The sequence below is a fragment of the Zosterops lateralis genome (genome assembly GCF_965231275.1).
Source record: "Zosterops lateralis genome assembly, chromosome: 2".
In the NCBI taxonomy this organism is placed as follows: Eukaryota; Metazoa; Chordata; class Aves; order Passeriformes; family Zosteropidae; genus Zosterops; species Zosterops lateralis.
In genome coordinates this window covers 67,367,687-67,383,970 of record NC_139763.1, presented here as the reverse complement: position 1 = coordinate 67,383,970, position 16,284 = coordinate 67,367,687, and the positions used below count along the sequence as shown (strand labels likewise).

General features: G+C 35.7%; 1 protein-coding gene across 1 annotated transcript in view; it reads left to right on the top strand.

Annotated features, from left to right (window-relative positions):
- The window catches only part of NBEA (neurobeachin), a 453,768-nt gene that overhangs the window by 395,541 nt on the left and 41,943 nt on the right, over window positions 1–16,284 (top strand). The window contains exons 47-48 of the mRNA XM_083884753.1: window positions 3,004–3,156; window positions 13,481–13,648. Coding sequence (XP_083740879.1) covers window positions 3,004–3,156; window positions 13,481–13,648 — 321 coding nt within the window. The remainder of the gene's footprint in view (window positions 1–3,003; window positions 3,157–13,480; window positions 13,649–16,284) is intronic.

Below are 16,284 nucleotides of genomic sequence, written 5' to 3'. Positions count from 1 at the left end.
TCTTAGTGAAACATGCTCGGGCACCCTGGGGGAGAGAATATTTGCCCTTCTATCCCCAGCCACTGCCTGCCATTGGCATGAGATAGAAGAGACAGCTTCTTCAATTTGTCACAGCAGAATAAACAGTGTACACTTAAAAACAAAATTTCCATCACACATCTCTAGATTGGTTGTATTTTCTATACTTCTAAGTAGTTAAATACATGAATCTTAAGTTCATACATACAAAGTGCCACAGGCTTTCATACTGGGCCTTTGTTTTGGTATATTTAAATTCATCCTCTAAAAAAGAAAAGAGGGTGTATTTATCTGATCTATTTTTAAGTACTGTGGTTTCTTAGTCTAGTAAATAGTAAAGAGCAAAATTACAAGAGGAATATCAAATGCTCTGAAAGAAAAAGGAATGGTTAATACAAAGTATGGGAAATATGTAAGTATCTGGGAAAGGTCACATGCAACATGGCTCACATTTCAAGAAAAGGTTCAATTCATGCTAAATAGTACTCAAATAAGCAACATAATTGTAGGCTGCTCTAGAAATAACATTGAAGAGAATGCTGGGACTATAACACAGTGGTTTAGGTAATTTTTTTAAAATACTGTGTTTAAGGTTTTTTTACTTTGACTGACAAAAAATACCAAAACAACCTACCAGAAGATGTGTAACTGAAATGATTAGGATTCTAGGGAGAGTGTTATTTGAAGAGGATTTAGAAGTCTGGCACTGGTTAATTTCCAGAGCACAGGAATAAGACAGTTCAAACTAAACATACACAACACAATAAATCTTATAAAGAAAGTTCATCACATACTTTTGTTTATCCTATTTCTATTTATGTTTTCTGCTATACCAGACAAGGGAACATTAAATTACCCTGAAAGCAAAGAGCAGCAAAGATAAACTTACTAAATAGAAATACCATTAAAAATACTCAGTGACTTAAATCCCTTTGTTTCAAGATACCCTTAGAGCCAGAAGGTTAGTAGAATTCAGTTAAACACTAGATGTGTCTCTGGGTAGCACAGATCTTTCAGGTATGTTAGAGGTAAAAGTCCACAGTTACATGCTGTGACATTCAAAATTGAAAAAGAAATTTAACAAATAACTTTTCTTTAATAGAACCTTGGACTTGGTTGCCGTGGTAGTATGGTTAGTAACTTGGTTGCAGGTTAGTATGCCACCACATTGAATAAAAATTGATAGTTATCGGAACCAGTGGTATGTGCTTCAAGGCTTTTATACAAAGTAGAAACAAACTTTGCTAACTTTTTCCTTAATAAATTCTGTTTCATTTGAATATTGGCTTTAAGATTGACTTTGACTTTTTGGTATTTCTGAGGTCCTTATGAACTATTTTTTTTTAAGGCAATGCTCTTAGTTTGTCACTGATTTGTGTGGTAGCGTATGTTGGGCTGTGAGTTCTCAGTCAGTGATTTGTTGAAGTCTTGAAAGATTTCTGTATAGTTTTCTCCAACTGAGGATCATTCATTCTTCTTTGAGCTCCATCAGAGAAAACCAAAGGGGTTTCTTTGGAACCTGAGTTTTAGTGAATCATGTTTTGGGGGGAGGGAGGATGATTGCTTTTAGAAATGCTCTGAATCAATTAGAGATGTATATAATAAAACTTAAGACAGGTGTTAAATTAATCTCTTTTATTTTAACATTATAAGATAGTCAGGGTTTCTCTTATTTTGGCTTTTCTCTAGCTGCTGCTTTATTATGGACTACATCTGATTTTTTTTTCCTGTTTGCAATTGCAGCTTGTTTCATAACGAGTTATTCAGATCCAGGCATGTCTCACTTGGTTAATGTTTTATACTAGCTAGATACTGATTAGATTTGCATTTTAGTCTAACCTATATTAGCATATTATGATGTAAAGAAGTAATTAAATTGCCTTCCTAAACATACTTAAAATTGTAACGAATACACTTTTTTTTCTTCTTCTCCTTTTTTTAACTTAATAAATTTGAAAGGATGCTTTAACTGCTCTATTCTCTATGGAGTTGCAGATCAGATTTAATTAGATAAGTTTGTGTCTGCAGTGGGTTTTTCTTTGTTTTTTTGTTTTTTTTTTTTTTTTTTTGCTTTGCATGTCTGCAGCCTTTGAAAGGACCACAAAGAGACTCAGATTTCAGGTGCTGTGTCATCGTTTTGATCATGTTGCACAACTGAGCACCATAATGCTTTTAACAATGAAATTTAATGAATGTAATCCATATCTGGATATTAGAGAAGAGATAGTGGTCTTTAAGGCATTTATGTTTCTATTGCAGTTCAATACTTAATGCTAAAATAACAGGAATAAATATTCAGGAGCAATATTAATTATGTCAAAGTGTATTCCTGTTAAGCTATCCTGGAAATTTGGAAAAACTTCACACCCTCAGTTATCTATAATTTTATATATGTTTCAGTTACTGATCTTTCACATTTTAGGTATCATGTATATCTGTTTGAAGGACATTTGTTGTACTGATATTTTTCCCTCTGTGTATTCTTGATTTTTTCTTACAATAGAAAAAGATCATTCATCATGTATTTTTTTCATTACATAGGTAATCAACTTTTGTTATGCAATTAAAGAATTAAGGAAAGTAAAATCAAGACACTTATATCTGCAAATTTTCCCCTTTTACATATTTTTGTTAAATAATAATTTAAAAATCCAATATATTTTCATATTGAAGGCTTAACATAAAATTTCTTGTACCTGTTATTCTGAAGAAGTCTCCTTTACTCATATGCACTGTCTTGTCTAAAATTGTGCTTTTCATAAAAAGAGATATGGGAAAAACAAAGTTTGAGTATTTCCTTATGTGGAACACATTTGACCGTAAATTAAAGAAGGTGGGTTACAAAATTTCTTTAAAAAAGGTGCACACAAACATAAACAAAATGAGGGATGCTTTAATATGTAGTACAAGAGAGCCTGATTTTGGGAGCACCATTTAGCATCTCTGTTAAATGTGAAGTCTCATTGTGTGTTTTCTCCCTGCTAGGAATTAATTCCAGAATTTTACTACCTACCCGAGATGTTTGTCAACAGTAATGGATATAATCTAGGAATCAGGGAAGATGAAATTGTTGTAAATGATGTTGATCTCCCTCCGTGGGCCAAGAAGCCTGAAGACTTTGTCCGTATCAACAGGATGGTAAGCTGTACTTTAATTTAGTCTAAGGGGTTCTGTGTTTTAGCAAGCTAACCTAATTTTGTTTTTCGTCTCTTTAGAACTAGATTTAGAGAAATAAAATTAAAAATGAAATGGAATTTGAATTCTGTCTTGCTTGACAGAACCTTTTATTTTATAGCAGATTTTCCTTCCAGGTGCCCAAAATTATGGAAAGTTAAATTCAGTTATTTACTCTCATGAAAAAGCACAGACGTGCATGAGCCTGGCAATACAAGATAGCCTGAAAGATTTATGTCTGTTCCTCCTTACAATCTTCTACATCAGAAAATAAAAGAATACTATAAATACTATACATCAGAGATGAACTGGAAGTGTAGAAATGTGAACATAAGCTAACAACTGCAGTCTTTGAAGAAATTCTGCAAAAGAACTGCTCTGTAAACCATCATGAGACCTCCAGAATTTAAGCAGAAAGAACATTTCTGGTGTATTTTTTTTTCTTTAAATGTGATTGATAATTATTTTTTTATTGGTAAAGTTAAAACATGTATATGCTTTTAATAATTTTTAGGAACAGCAATGTATATTCAGATGCTTTGGCCAGCAATACTTCAATTTATGGTTTTGTTCTGGAAATGGCTCTTCCTTAAAATGCATATTGCTTCTCTTAAAGAGTCAGGACTGTGATTTCAGTAAGCTGTGAGTTTCCATACAGTTGCAAAACTTTTCACTTTATGCATTATTCCCCAGAGTGCTTTTGTGGTAGCATTGCAAATCTAGCTGTGTTGATTTGTTGAGGGTTTTTTTTTTAATACGTTTTGTAATTTAATTTTAAGAACTGTCTCTTTAAAGAGAATTGTTCTTCAGGAGTTGATAGGAAAAAATAGCTCTATGAAGTTGAAAAGAATAGATGAACATTATAAAAATAAACCTATTCATAGATATAGACGATTTAGAAGTGTCCTCCGTTTAGAAGAATAAGTGGTTTGACATATGTAGAAGAGTCTCCTAAGGAAGTGATGGCAACCTCATCACTTGAGACATATGAAATGTACTACACAAACCAGGAGAAATGTATTTTGTCATTGACAGATTAGTCTGTCATTGACAGGAAGAAGCTGAACATTTCTTGGCTGATTTCTCTTATACAGCATACATTGGAAAATTCTTTTTTAAAAACAAATAATTGTCACAGCTGATGAAAATAAATTCAAGTGCAATTTTCCTAGAAAAGAAGGATGTGTACTGAAAGGATCACTGGAGTCCATTAGAATTCTCAAGGGTGGGATGTGCAATCACAGGTTGGTGTCTCTGGAGTGCCTATGTTGCTGCACAGAGCCCTTTTTTTGGGTTGTGGTTGTGGCTAAACCCAAACTGAACCCAGGCATAAGACACGCTAAAGTTGACCTAGAGGTTTAGTTTTGACATCTGAAAGAGCAGAAGCGTGATTCCTTGGTGAAAATGGAGAAGCAAGCTGCCACCTATTGGGGGATATAATGAAAAATGCATATTAAGGACTCCCATTCTTAAATTTTGTAAAGAATCTTCCTTTTTTCTTAAATTGCATTTTATTAATATTTTCTTTCCACAATGTTGTAATTATTACTAGGAGGGCAAAAGGCACTATGTGATAAGAGATCACCTGAAAAAAAGCTTAAGCTTTAGTTCATTTAATTTCCCTTGTGCAATTCCTGCTTTTTGGAAAGTAGCATAGCAGCTCTCCACAGAACAGTTTGTGCTGTTGAAGAAAACAGCTGCTTATACAAATTTAGAGTATAGCATTTAGGCCTCCTTAGGGCTACAGGACTTGACAGTGAGATAATGACTGATTCCACATGTGTATAGGTATGCTCAGACTGCCAGGAGACAGACAAAGTGATGTTAAGACTAGAGTAGTGTCACAATTACAGTACATAACTAAGTACTTTGCAGATCCTAAAATCACAAATTATCACCCATTTATATCAGACCCACCCTTCCTCTACTGTTTTCCAGCCCTTTCCTCAAGGATGTGAGCATTATGTTATTCTTGTACAGTTTTGCCAGAAGGCAGTTTCTGCATGGCCTTTATTCACCCCATCATCTACTTTTAGCAAGAGCATGATCAGTAGCTAAAATTCATATCCACACAGATACTTGCTATCTTCAAATGAGCAGTCAGAAAGCTTGCAAATGATAATAAAGTTAGGAACTGCCTGCAAAACAGGAGAAAGAGGCATAGATATATTTGAATTAGATGCAGAAAATAGACTGAAAATCACCTTGGGAGGAAAGAACTGAAGATAAGAAACAGAAGTCTAGAAACAAAAACAGTGCCAAAAATAGAGCAGTAGCAAGGTAGGAGTGACAATGAACAGCAATAAGATTAGATAAACTCTGTAATTCTATATCAACCCAAAATAAGTGTATTTTGATGCCATCTATAGAGAATCATTACATCACAGAGGATGTAAAGAGTTGTACCTATCTATGGTCCTTTTGAGACTGCACCTGGAATATTGGATTCACTTCTGGGTATCTAGAAAACAGAAGCATTCACATTTGGATGGAGTTCAGAGGATAAAAGCAAAGTGAATAACTTTGGGAGTTTAAAGAGCATGATATATGCATAGTATTTTACAAAGCTTATTATGAAGAGCAAGTAGCTAAAGAAGGATAATCCTTTTCATGAAAAGCAGATAGTATTTGTAGTAAGAAGTAATGGAATTACATTTTGAAAATGCAATAATTTGAATGTGTAATAATTTTTCAGGAAAACTTCCTCATGTAGGGTTTTATTAACACACACAACAAACTGCCAGTACCCTGTCTTTTTGGTCACTAGGCTGAAACTGGTCGAAGGAACAAAAACAAAGGGATTGGAAAGTTTGACATTCCCTACCTAATGTCTGATTCCATTATTTGAACCGGCCAGCAGATGTATTATTCAGTTAGGTCATCCCCAGGCCAGGCTTTGGCTGTTATACAAGAATCTATCTTGCGGAAAAAAAATAGCCTGGGTGTGATGCTGACGTGTAAAACACAGCAGGCTTGTGCAAGCCTGGAATTTCTACAGCAGCTTGGCAAAGCAAGTAGGGAATATGTTTACAGAAAACTAAGGAATATTTCAAGTAAGGGTTATCTTGATCCCTTATCTAATAAAATCAGCAGTAGTAATTTCATTTCAGTGGGAAGAATCCTATGTGGTAGTGCATAACACACAGGGGGATCTTTTTTCCCCCTAGCTAAAGCTGTTTTCTTCTGTTCATGGTTTTTTTGGTGCTTTCTGCAGGCATATATTATGTGTAATTTTATGTGGGAGTAAATACACATCCTTATATACTACTTGCACATTTATGAATGTAAGCATTTTCTTTAAAGAACAGCAAGAATTCCATCATTTCATCCTGATACTTACCAAAGAAAGCACAGAACAGCCTAGGAAACATCACAGAGGTAGTGTCATAAATCAGCACAATTTAACCAATTGGTTAATGAGCTTTACTAAAATTCTGTGCAAAGGAATAAATAGCAGGCAGGGATTTGCTATTACATAATTTGATTGTTCAGCTGGTTGTTTTACAGTTCAAACTAAACATGGAAGTGGAAGTAGAAATGGTTTTCCATCAAAAGATTCCTTTACACTTGTGAAAATTAGACTTATTATAAAGACTGGAAAAGACAGTCAAGTTACTTTTAAGACCTATTACATTATCTTCAACATTCGATGCATACATCAGGGATTGTTGTAGCAGTTTTATTTATCCGTACAAAGCTAGACTGATTACTATGGAGTTACTCATGAAACATTAATAAAGCACTATGTTCAATGCTAACATGATTATGGTCTGACCTCAGCAACAGTACAAAGGACAGAGGCAGAAAGTGTCCCTGATAACATTACCCTAATGCTGGGCTCATCAATCATAATCTCCCAGTTTACCAAGGGGAAAAAAAAAAAAAAATCCACGCATAAAACCTTCCACAGATGTGCATCTGTAGTCCTACTCAGCCTCTCAGTCCCCACAGACTCAGAGCAGTCCAAGAGCCAGAAATAGAACAGACTCAGTCAGTAAGTCAAGCATGTTAAATCAAGGCAGGGAACACCACTGTGAAACACTGAAGAACAGCTTTTACAATAAGCATTCTTTAGTTTTGAAACAAAAGATGCAAGATTGTGTAATTCAAAGTTAATTATAATGATATTTTAATTATGGATTATGCACATATTGAATTACAAATTGCAGTGCTGAGTAAAATGTATTCACTAGAAATTATATTTTCGAGAGACTAAATGATGTCTTGTTTCTGTTATACATATTTTGTTCCTCTTACATAACTGTTGCTAAGATTGAATTTTCTTTCTGTCTCTGAAATGATTTATTTGCACTCCTCTGCTGCCAATTGCATTTTTGTACCATTCCCTGGCTATTCAGAAGCAGGCATAGTATCTCATAATTAAAAACCTTCTTGAATGGTCATTAGAAATATCTAGTATGAAATCTCTGTGCTATGAGAATCTGGAAGATCTTTTCCTCCTCCCCATTCAGCAGCAGCTGACATTTATTTTCTATCAGATAAGCAGTAGATAAAACTTGATATTGCTTCTTCAAAAGTAGCTTTGATTTTATTTTGTGTATTGCCAAGATTATGCAATTAAAATTTATTCAGGCAAAAGGGGTTTCAATCTACTTCAGTTTTTTCAATCACATTCAGCAGTGATTTTTTTTAACTTGCTATACCACTGAAAAATCTTATTTATATTATGAAGACCCTTACATAAAGAATCAGTTTCTCTGCAGAAATCCCAAATAACCCAAATCTGTATAATGTAATTCTGTGTGACTCCTATTAAAATATTACTCTGCCTAAAAGAAAATAACTAATCTCAAATAGAAGTATTGCCTGAAATACTTTATGAGGAAAGTCAAAGATTTTAGTTTGATAGTCAGTGCAAGGAATAGTAAACAAGGAAGAAATATTTGGTGGAGAGGATCTGCAGTGGCTGCAGAGGAGCATGGACATGAGGGGAGAGGAGAGAAACCCAGCTCCCAGGCTGAAATGGCTGATGATCTGTTTTTGAGCAGATGTGTAAAACCAAACTATCTCAGAATAATTAAAAGAAAATATCTTTTAATATATTACATACAATTTAGCAAGATGGAAAGCTTTTTGGAGAGACAGAGAGCATAGGGGTATGGAGGACAAGGCAGCAAGGTAGGAAACTGAAGAAAGAGAAGATGCAACCATGGTCCAGACAAGTGGCAGCATCAGAGATTTCCACTTCTTTGGTGACAAAAAATACCTGGATAGCATATTTTATAAATCCTGAACTTCTGATATTTTACACAGCACATAGTCTGTATTACAATAAAAACCAGTGACATGCCTGTGAAAAACACTTTTAACATCAAATTAGAATGAGCAAAAGGGAAAGTGTGCATCATTCATAAAAGTCAGAAAAGCCCTATAGTAAAAAGTAATTTGGTTTATAATAACTGTATTTGGTTTTAACATGAACTTACTAATACCTCTTTCTATTTTACAATAGCTACAGGTCAGATTTTCAGCCTGTGGAACATGTGTGCCTCCCCTTGCCTGCAAACACACAAAACCCACAAAATATGCATACACTAGATGTATGTGTAATAATGCTTGTAATTTACCTATTAGCAGAAGTCACTCCACTGGAAACAATAACATGTTAAACACCTTCCTTAAATTGAAACCCATGAGAAAAACTTGACTGGAATTTTACTATTTGAAAATGAAGCCCTAATAATGGTTCAAGCAAGTTCATTTTAGGAGTGCTTGAATAAAATTGTTTTAATTATGATTGATAACAAGGTGGATGTTGCCTAATTTCTGTCAAACTTTTAAGAATCTTTAAAGATGTATTACATAATTATATAAATATTACATAATTAAATAAGTAATAATTATTTTTTAAGGGTTTCTATAGTTCATATTAAAAAATGCTCATAAAATTAAAGCCCTCAAAATAATTCAAATACAAAGTGCTGATTTTTATGGCTATCACCAGCCTATTTTAAGGTTATTATATTTCTGTATGTTTTTCCTACTGTACCTACAAATTATGTTTTATACAGAAAATTCCCTCACTGTATTCCCTACTGAGCATTGCATATTCTTGAGAAACCAAACGATGTACCGTTGACAGTGAACAGCTCATAAATTTTCAGGAGGCACTTACATGGAGGGGGAGTAGCCTGTGCATTAGAGCAAATTAGGGAGAGGATTCTGCAAATATTGCATGAGTGGCGTTACAGAAGTACTTGGAAACACCAGCAAACCAGTTCAGACCTGATACAAGAAGCTTTCCCCTGATTAAAATAAACCCAGATTATAAAGCCCTGACCCACTGAGGGCTAGGTGGGACTTTGTAGCATTTTGGTGGCCATTTCTTGAGGGCACCTTTCCAGTTTCTCATGCCTGGTGCCATATCCCACAAGACACTCCGACTGGGAGGCCGATGAAACTGGCACCCACTTCGTCCTGCAGCTGAAGGCTGTGTGGTGCTAAGGCCCATGAAGAGCCATCTCTGATATTTTACACAGCATATAGTCTGTATTACAATAAAAACCTCTGCCTCCTACTGACAGAGCCTTCTTCATGGCTCTGGCCCCTCTCTCCACCTTCTGCTCTGGTCCTTTCCCTAATTTCTGCACCACACCAGTGTTACACCACACAGGTTCACTCTTCTGAAATATAGAGTTCAAAATATTATATTCCCTTGCTATAAATTTTCTCAAAGTTTCTTCCCCAAGGAATTAAGAACCAGTATACCTGTAAATATAGTACAATAAATCTGTTTAAATAATTGGAGACAAAGATATGATATGCAGCTGTTAAAAAGTAACTCATTTAATAAGTTGTTAAATAACTATTAACCCATGGGAAATAGAAGTTCTCCAAACCTGCAAGGGTCAGTAAGCCCTTCTCTAGAATGAAAAGCTGCTGAGTAAGGGCTAGTCATGCAAGTGGAAACTGCCTTAGGGAAATACAACACATGTGTTCAGCTGTCTTAACTCTTCTAACTCAAAAGGTCAAAAAAAGTGTAATCCCCCTCATAAGCAAGACTGGCAAACTGACTGGTAACAACCGACAAGGTACTCAAGGTATTTCTACCTTAGTCCTCAATGGCAACCTCTCTTCCCGCTCCTCTCAAGTGATTGGAAAGTGATTAGACTGCAAAATAGGAACTCAGGGAGCAAAGTCCCTCCCACTCTAAGAGAAGATCAAGTTTTTGGCCACTTGAAGAAGATCAGGTTTGTGGCCGCCTGAAGAGCCTGAACATGCATCTGTGGCACCTGATGAGTTGCATCCCAGAGTCCTGAGGGAATCAGCTGATCTAATTGTCAAGCCACTCCATGAAATGTCATGGCAGTCAGGAGAAGTCCCTGGTGAATTAGAAAAAGGACAACATTGCTCTCATTTTTAAAAAGGGTTTTAAGGTGGACCCTGGGAACTACTGACTGTGTCACCTCTGTGCCTGGGAAGGCCATGGAACAGATCCTCCTAGAAGCTGTGCTAAGGCACGTGGAGGACAAAGAGGTGATTTGAAGCACCAGCATGATTTCACCAAGGGAAAGTTCTTCCTGACCTTCTATGATGGAATGACTGCATCAGTGGACAAGGGAAGGGTTGCAGGTGTCATCTGTTGGGCCTTGTGACTTTTGACATGGTCCCTTGCAACATCCTTCTCTCTAAATTGGTGATAGATGGATTTGATGGGCGGATTGTTCAGTAGATGAGGAATTGAGTGGACAGTTGCATCAGCTCAGTGTCCACGTGGACATCAGTGACAAGTGGTGATCTGCACTGCGACCAGTACCATTTAATATCTTCAACAATGATATAGACAGAAGAATTGAGTGCACTCTCAGCAGATTTGCAGATGGTACCAATCTGAGTGATGTGGTTGACACACCTGAGGGCTGGGATATCATCCAGAGGGACCAGAACAAATATGAGAAGTGGCCTATGGGAATCTCATGAGATTCAACAAGACCAAGTACAAGGTGCTGCACCTGGATCAGAGTAACCCCCAGTATCCACAGGGGCTGGGGGATGAACAGATGGAGAGCAGCCCTGCCAAGAAAGACACAGGGATGTTGTTGGATGAGAGACTGGATGTGAGCCAATAAAGTCTGCCTGCAGGTTGGAAGGCCACCCTCACCCTGGGCTGCATTAAAAGCAGCATGAGCAGCAGGTCATGGGAGGTGTTTCTGCCCTTCTGCTCTGCTCTGGAGAGACCCCACCTGGAGTGCTGCATCCAGCTCTGGGGTCCTTAGGAAGGACATGGACCTGTTAGAGTGGGTCCACAGGAGGGTTGCAAAGATGACTGAGGTCTAAATTATCTCTCCTATGAAGATAGGCTGAGAGAGCTGGGATTGTCCAGTGTTGAGAAGACTCTGGGGAGAATTGATTGTGACCTTTCAGTACTTAGAGGGGCCTGTGAGAAAGATGGGGACAAACTTTTGGCAGAACTTTTGAGATATGGCAGCAGGTAATGGCTTTAAGTGAAAAGAAGATAGAGATCAGACAAGATATAAGGAAGAAATTTTTTGTAGTCAGGATGGTGAAACACTGGAACAAGCTGCCCAGAAATGTGGTGAATGTCTTGTCTCTGGGAACATTCAAGGTCAGGCAGGACAAGGCTCTGAGCAACCTGAAGTAGTTGAAGACATCCCTGTTCATTGCAGTGGGGTTAGACTAAGTGACCTTTTAAAGTCCTTTCCAACTCAAATTGTCCAATGGTTCCATGTTTTTGTGATTCTAACACTAGTGAGAGGATGTTAGATGAGAAAAGTGTGAAATATGCTCATTGAAGCCAAGCATTGATTTTTTTCAAATGCACTGTAACCTTTGAGTAAACAAAAGTTCTGCTGTTTTCCTGAAAGGCTCTTAATAGTCTAGAAATAAAAATGCTAATTTTGACCAAGGAAAGGCCTAATAATTTTTTTGCTAATTACATGTTAATAAATAAATAATATATACAGATTAAAAAAAACCCCTTTAAATATGCAGAGTTCAGATGCTCAAGAGAACTCTTAGGCTGATTGCTGTAAATTGATTTAAGGTGCTAGAAAGATAAGCTTTAAATTCTAAATTCTTAAAAAGCTTTATTACATACAAAAGGAGCATTGAAAATTAAGCATTTAAATGTAAGGAAATGCTTTATTAATTGTTGCTGTGGCATACTTAATTTTATCCTTGCGTGCTAGCATCCTGCACTCTGAGGTAAAGGTCCTATGGAAAAGATTATATGGAATGATGTAGTTGCTGACTGTATCATGTTGTACATGCACAATACAATATAATTAAGGATATGGCATTTGTTGGGAGGCATGCTTTGAAACTAAATAGTATTATTTTAATAGTATTAAGCAATGTTAATGCTATTTTAATAATATTGCATTACGCTTATGATGGCTTCCGATTTTGTAAAGGGAACAACAAAATTTTGTTGCAAAATGTGTGCAACATTTTTAATATATATATATATGTATATATATTTAATGCTGAACTTAAGCCCTTGAAAACTGGGCTATGTCTCATCTCTTAAGCCTGAGCCTTCCCATCCAATTTTATTAGAGGTAATAGTCACTGGTTTTGACAGAAAAGGGTCCAGTTTTCCACCAGAGCACAGAGAGTTCCTCTTCCATGAGGAGCATTACAGGGAAAATCTTTCAGGAATGGCTACATGATGACTCAGGCATGGTCTGACTTGTCTGAAGCTGTTTCTGCTTGTGGGGTGGTGAGGAGGGGGCTGCTGCCAGTAAACAAAGCATGGCATGGTACTACAGTGCTTATGATTCCTTCTGAAGCATCCTCTTGATGTAAATTAACAAAATGAATAATTTTTTCCCCAAGTTTATCAGCTTCTAAACTCTGAAATTTCTTCAGAAAGACATGAAGCTCTGTCCTAGCTGGGAAGTGTTTGTGCTGAGTAGTGGCCCTGTGATAAAAACAATGGAGGAATTTCCATTTTAGATTTAAGACTAATTATAACTAGTTTGAAAATGAGTTGCAAGACTGCTTTTTTGAATTCTTTCCCATTTCTATCTTTTCTCTTTTTTGACAAATTACCTACCTACTTGAAAAGCCCAGAAATTATTAAGATACTTGCAGCTAGGAGAAACCCAGTAGCTGAGAAGAAAATTAGCATGATATGAAGGTGAAGAAAAAAAGAGAATATCTTTATAGTGCTTCTCTCAATAGAATAAGTTAAGTTTTTAAATGTTTGAAAGATTTCAAATATACCAAACAAGCCTAAAGAGAAAATGTAATGATGCCCACTATGTTTTCTCAGTTACTTCCTAATCCTGAATTTCACTTGCAGGCCCTGGAAAGTGAGTTTGTATCATGTCAGCTTCATCAGTGGATTGACCTTATATTTGGCTACAAGCAACGAGGACCAGAAGCTGTGCGTGCGCTCAACGTTTTCCACTACCTAACATATGAAGGCTCTGTGAACCTGGACAGTATCACTGATCCTGTCCTCAGGGAGGTAGGTGTTTACTGTCATTTCATGCTAAAAATTGCTGTCATCTCACAAGAAATGGTACTTTTTCCATCCTTCGCTGCTGGAGAAAATTGATGTGTTTGACATGATTCAGAATTTGGCCCCTAGGTGATTTCAGAAGCAAGTTTGAATAAACTAGCAATAAAACAAATGAACTTAATAGATTTAGTATTCATTTAAAGTGTAGGAAATTATAATGCAATGTATATGCTTTCATATAGTGTCTGCTATGTTTTATAATTGACTTGTACTGAGTTCACTAAGTAGAATTGAAAAACTGGAAAGAAACCCTGCATCATAGTCATAGAGGAAAAAAAAATCTAACCTTTACAGTCAGATGATGGTGAGAATGTGTCTGAGAAAGAATGTATTTTCTAGAGTGACTGCAGCTAATATTTAAATTACTTTTAATCACTTAAAGTGTAATCAAACTGTTACTGAAATAGAAAATATTTTCTATTTGTTGTGTATTCAAGTACTTACGTGTAAATATATGTATGAATGAAATATATATACACATTTGCAAACATATACAAGTGAGTGGTTTAAAGGAATCAGTAAATTTTAAAAAAAAAGGTCCTAGAAATCCTGATACGTTTCCTTCTAGTGACTGTATTTATTTTCACTAAGACTAATAATTTTAATGATTTTTTTTGTACCTACTAATTTGCATGATGATTTTCTAGTACCATTCATTTGTTGGCTAAAACAATTGAAATTTGGTGAAAGTGTGAAGAAGCAACAGCTGCTAGATGAGTACTGCTGTGATGAAGCTCTACACACAATCTTCCATTCCCCCAGATAGCTGCCATCTGCTGTATGCAAAACAGCAATAATGTGCATTGCCAGGCTATGAGGTTTTGTTTGTTTGTTTGTTTGTTTGTTTCCAATCATGGAGACAGAAATCTACAGATTTCAGAAAGAAGTAGATTCTAGAAAGCATTCATTCAGCTAACTATTGAATTTTCTCATAGTTCAGTTTTTTTGTTTTGTTTTACTTTTTGAGGTTTTTTGAGGGGCTTTTTAGGGTATTTTTGTTGTTGTTTTTTAGCAGTGTTTTGTTTCTATGGTTTTTTTTTAGCTGCATTTTGTTACTTTTGGTGAATTTTTAGGAGCAGAAATTAAAAAAAAAAAAAAAAAAAAAAAAAAAAAAAAAATAAAAAAAAATAAAAATTCAGACCCCAGGCTTTCTAGAACTGGATTTTCACTACATGCACTGCAAAGCTTAGATTTTCTAAACAATTAATATTTGCTTAATTTTAAGACTGGCCAGAATTGCCTTGACTCCCTCCACCTAAAATATTTAATGTTGACATCTACATAATAATTTTCTGGATTTAAAACTTTGAGCATCAGAAGAGTCACACTGTTCTAGAGATAAGAAGAAGCAACGCTTTTTAAAGTATAAAGCAGGTGTCAAGCACCATGAATACAAGGGATTTGCATGGCTTAGGGTCCTGATCTGCATGGGCAGACTCCTATGTCTTGACTTTTAGGGTCTACTCCCACAGGGCAGCTTGTAGGAGTGTGGTCTATCTGTCTGTCTGTGCACCTTATCTAACATCTTATGACATGATGAGACTCTTCAGCTCTCCTGGGGCTCTACTTGCATGCATAACTTGTCATCAGAAATTTAAGAAAATTCATGGCGATGTTTCTGTTCACTCACTTGTACATCTAACCCGTGCCCTTTAAGTCAATAACATATAAACCTCTTCTTAGGCAATTTACACCATGTAAATTTCTAAAAGCAGAACTTAATTTTCATTGCAACAAGTTAGATTTGTACTAATAAAATTAGCATTGTTAGCAATGAGAAGGCAAAATGACCAGAAAAAAAAAAATCCTCCTTTTTTTTGTTATACAAAGAAAATAAAGTTGTATGCATCCATTTAAAAGTAGTATGCTTTTCCCTCCAAGAGATCTCAGGATTGTTGACTTTTGGTTTCTCATAAGAAAGTTGAAAAATACTTTAAATTAATTTTTAATCAGAACTTACACTACATGTTTAAATATAGATGGATTTAGACCTGCTTTCTGTTTTCCTGGGCTCTGTTTATGAAACTAGAGGACATTCTTTGGCTAATAATAAAGCATTTGACATCTTGATGATATAGAGGACTGCGTATTTGATGGTCATGTTTCTGTGACAAGTATCAGTGATGGGTTTTTTGCTTTTTTGTTGCTGTTCGATTTGTGCTTGTTTGGGTTTGTTTGACTTTGTTCTAGCTTTTGGTAAATATTCCAGAAAATAAGTTAAATCAAAAAGATATTTGAAAAGCTTCTGAAGACTCATTGTAAAAGCAGAAATTAAGGATAAGAACACTAGCACCTTTAAAATAGTGATAAAAATTGTTTATCTTTTTTTACAGTGGCAAGTGGTGGTATCTGGCATTTTAATTTTGAAACATTGCAATTTAGAATTAATTGCACCCTGCAGTTATCCAGGAAAATACATCTCTCAGTCTCCAAATGCTCTTGATGTTTATTTTATAAATAAACTAAAATATTGTGGTCCTTTGTCACAGAAGATGGTGAATGTTCTCAATACATGGCTGTAAAATAAACCAATCAATACAACTTTATTGGCAGCAGCCATTATCAGACCAGTGGGCTCAAGT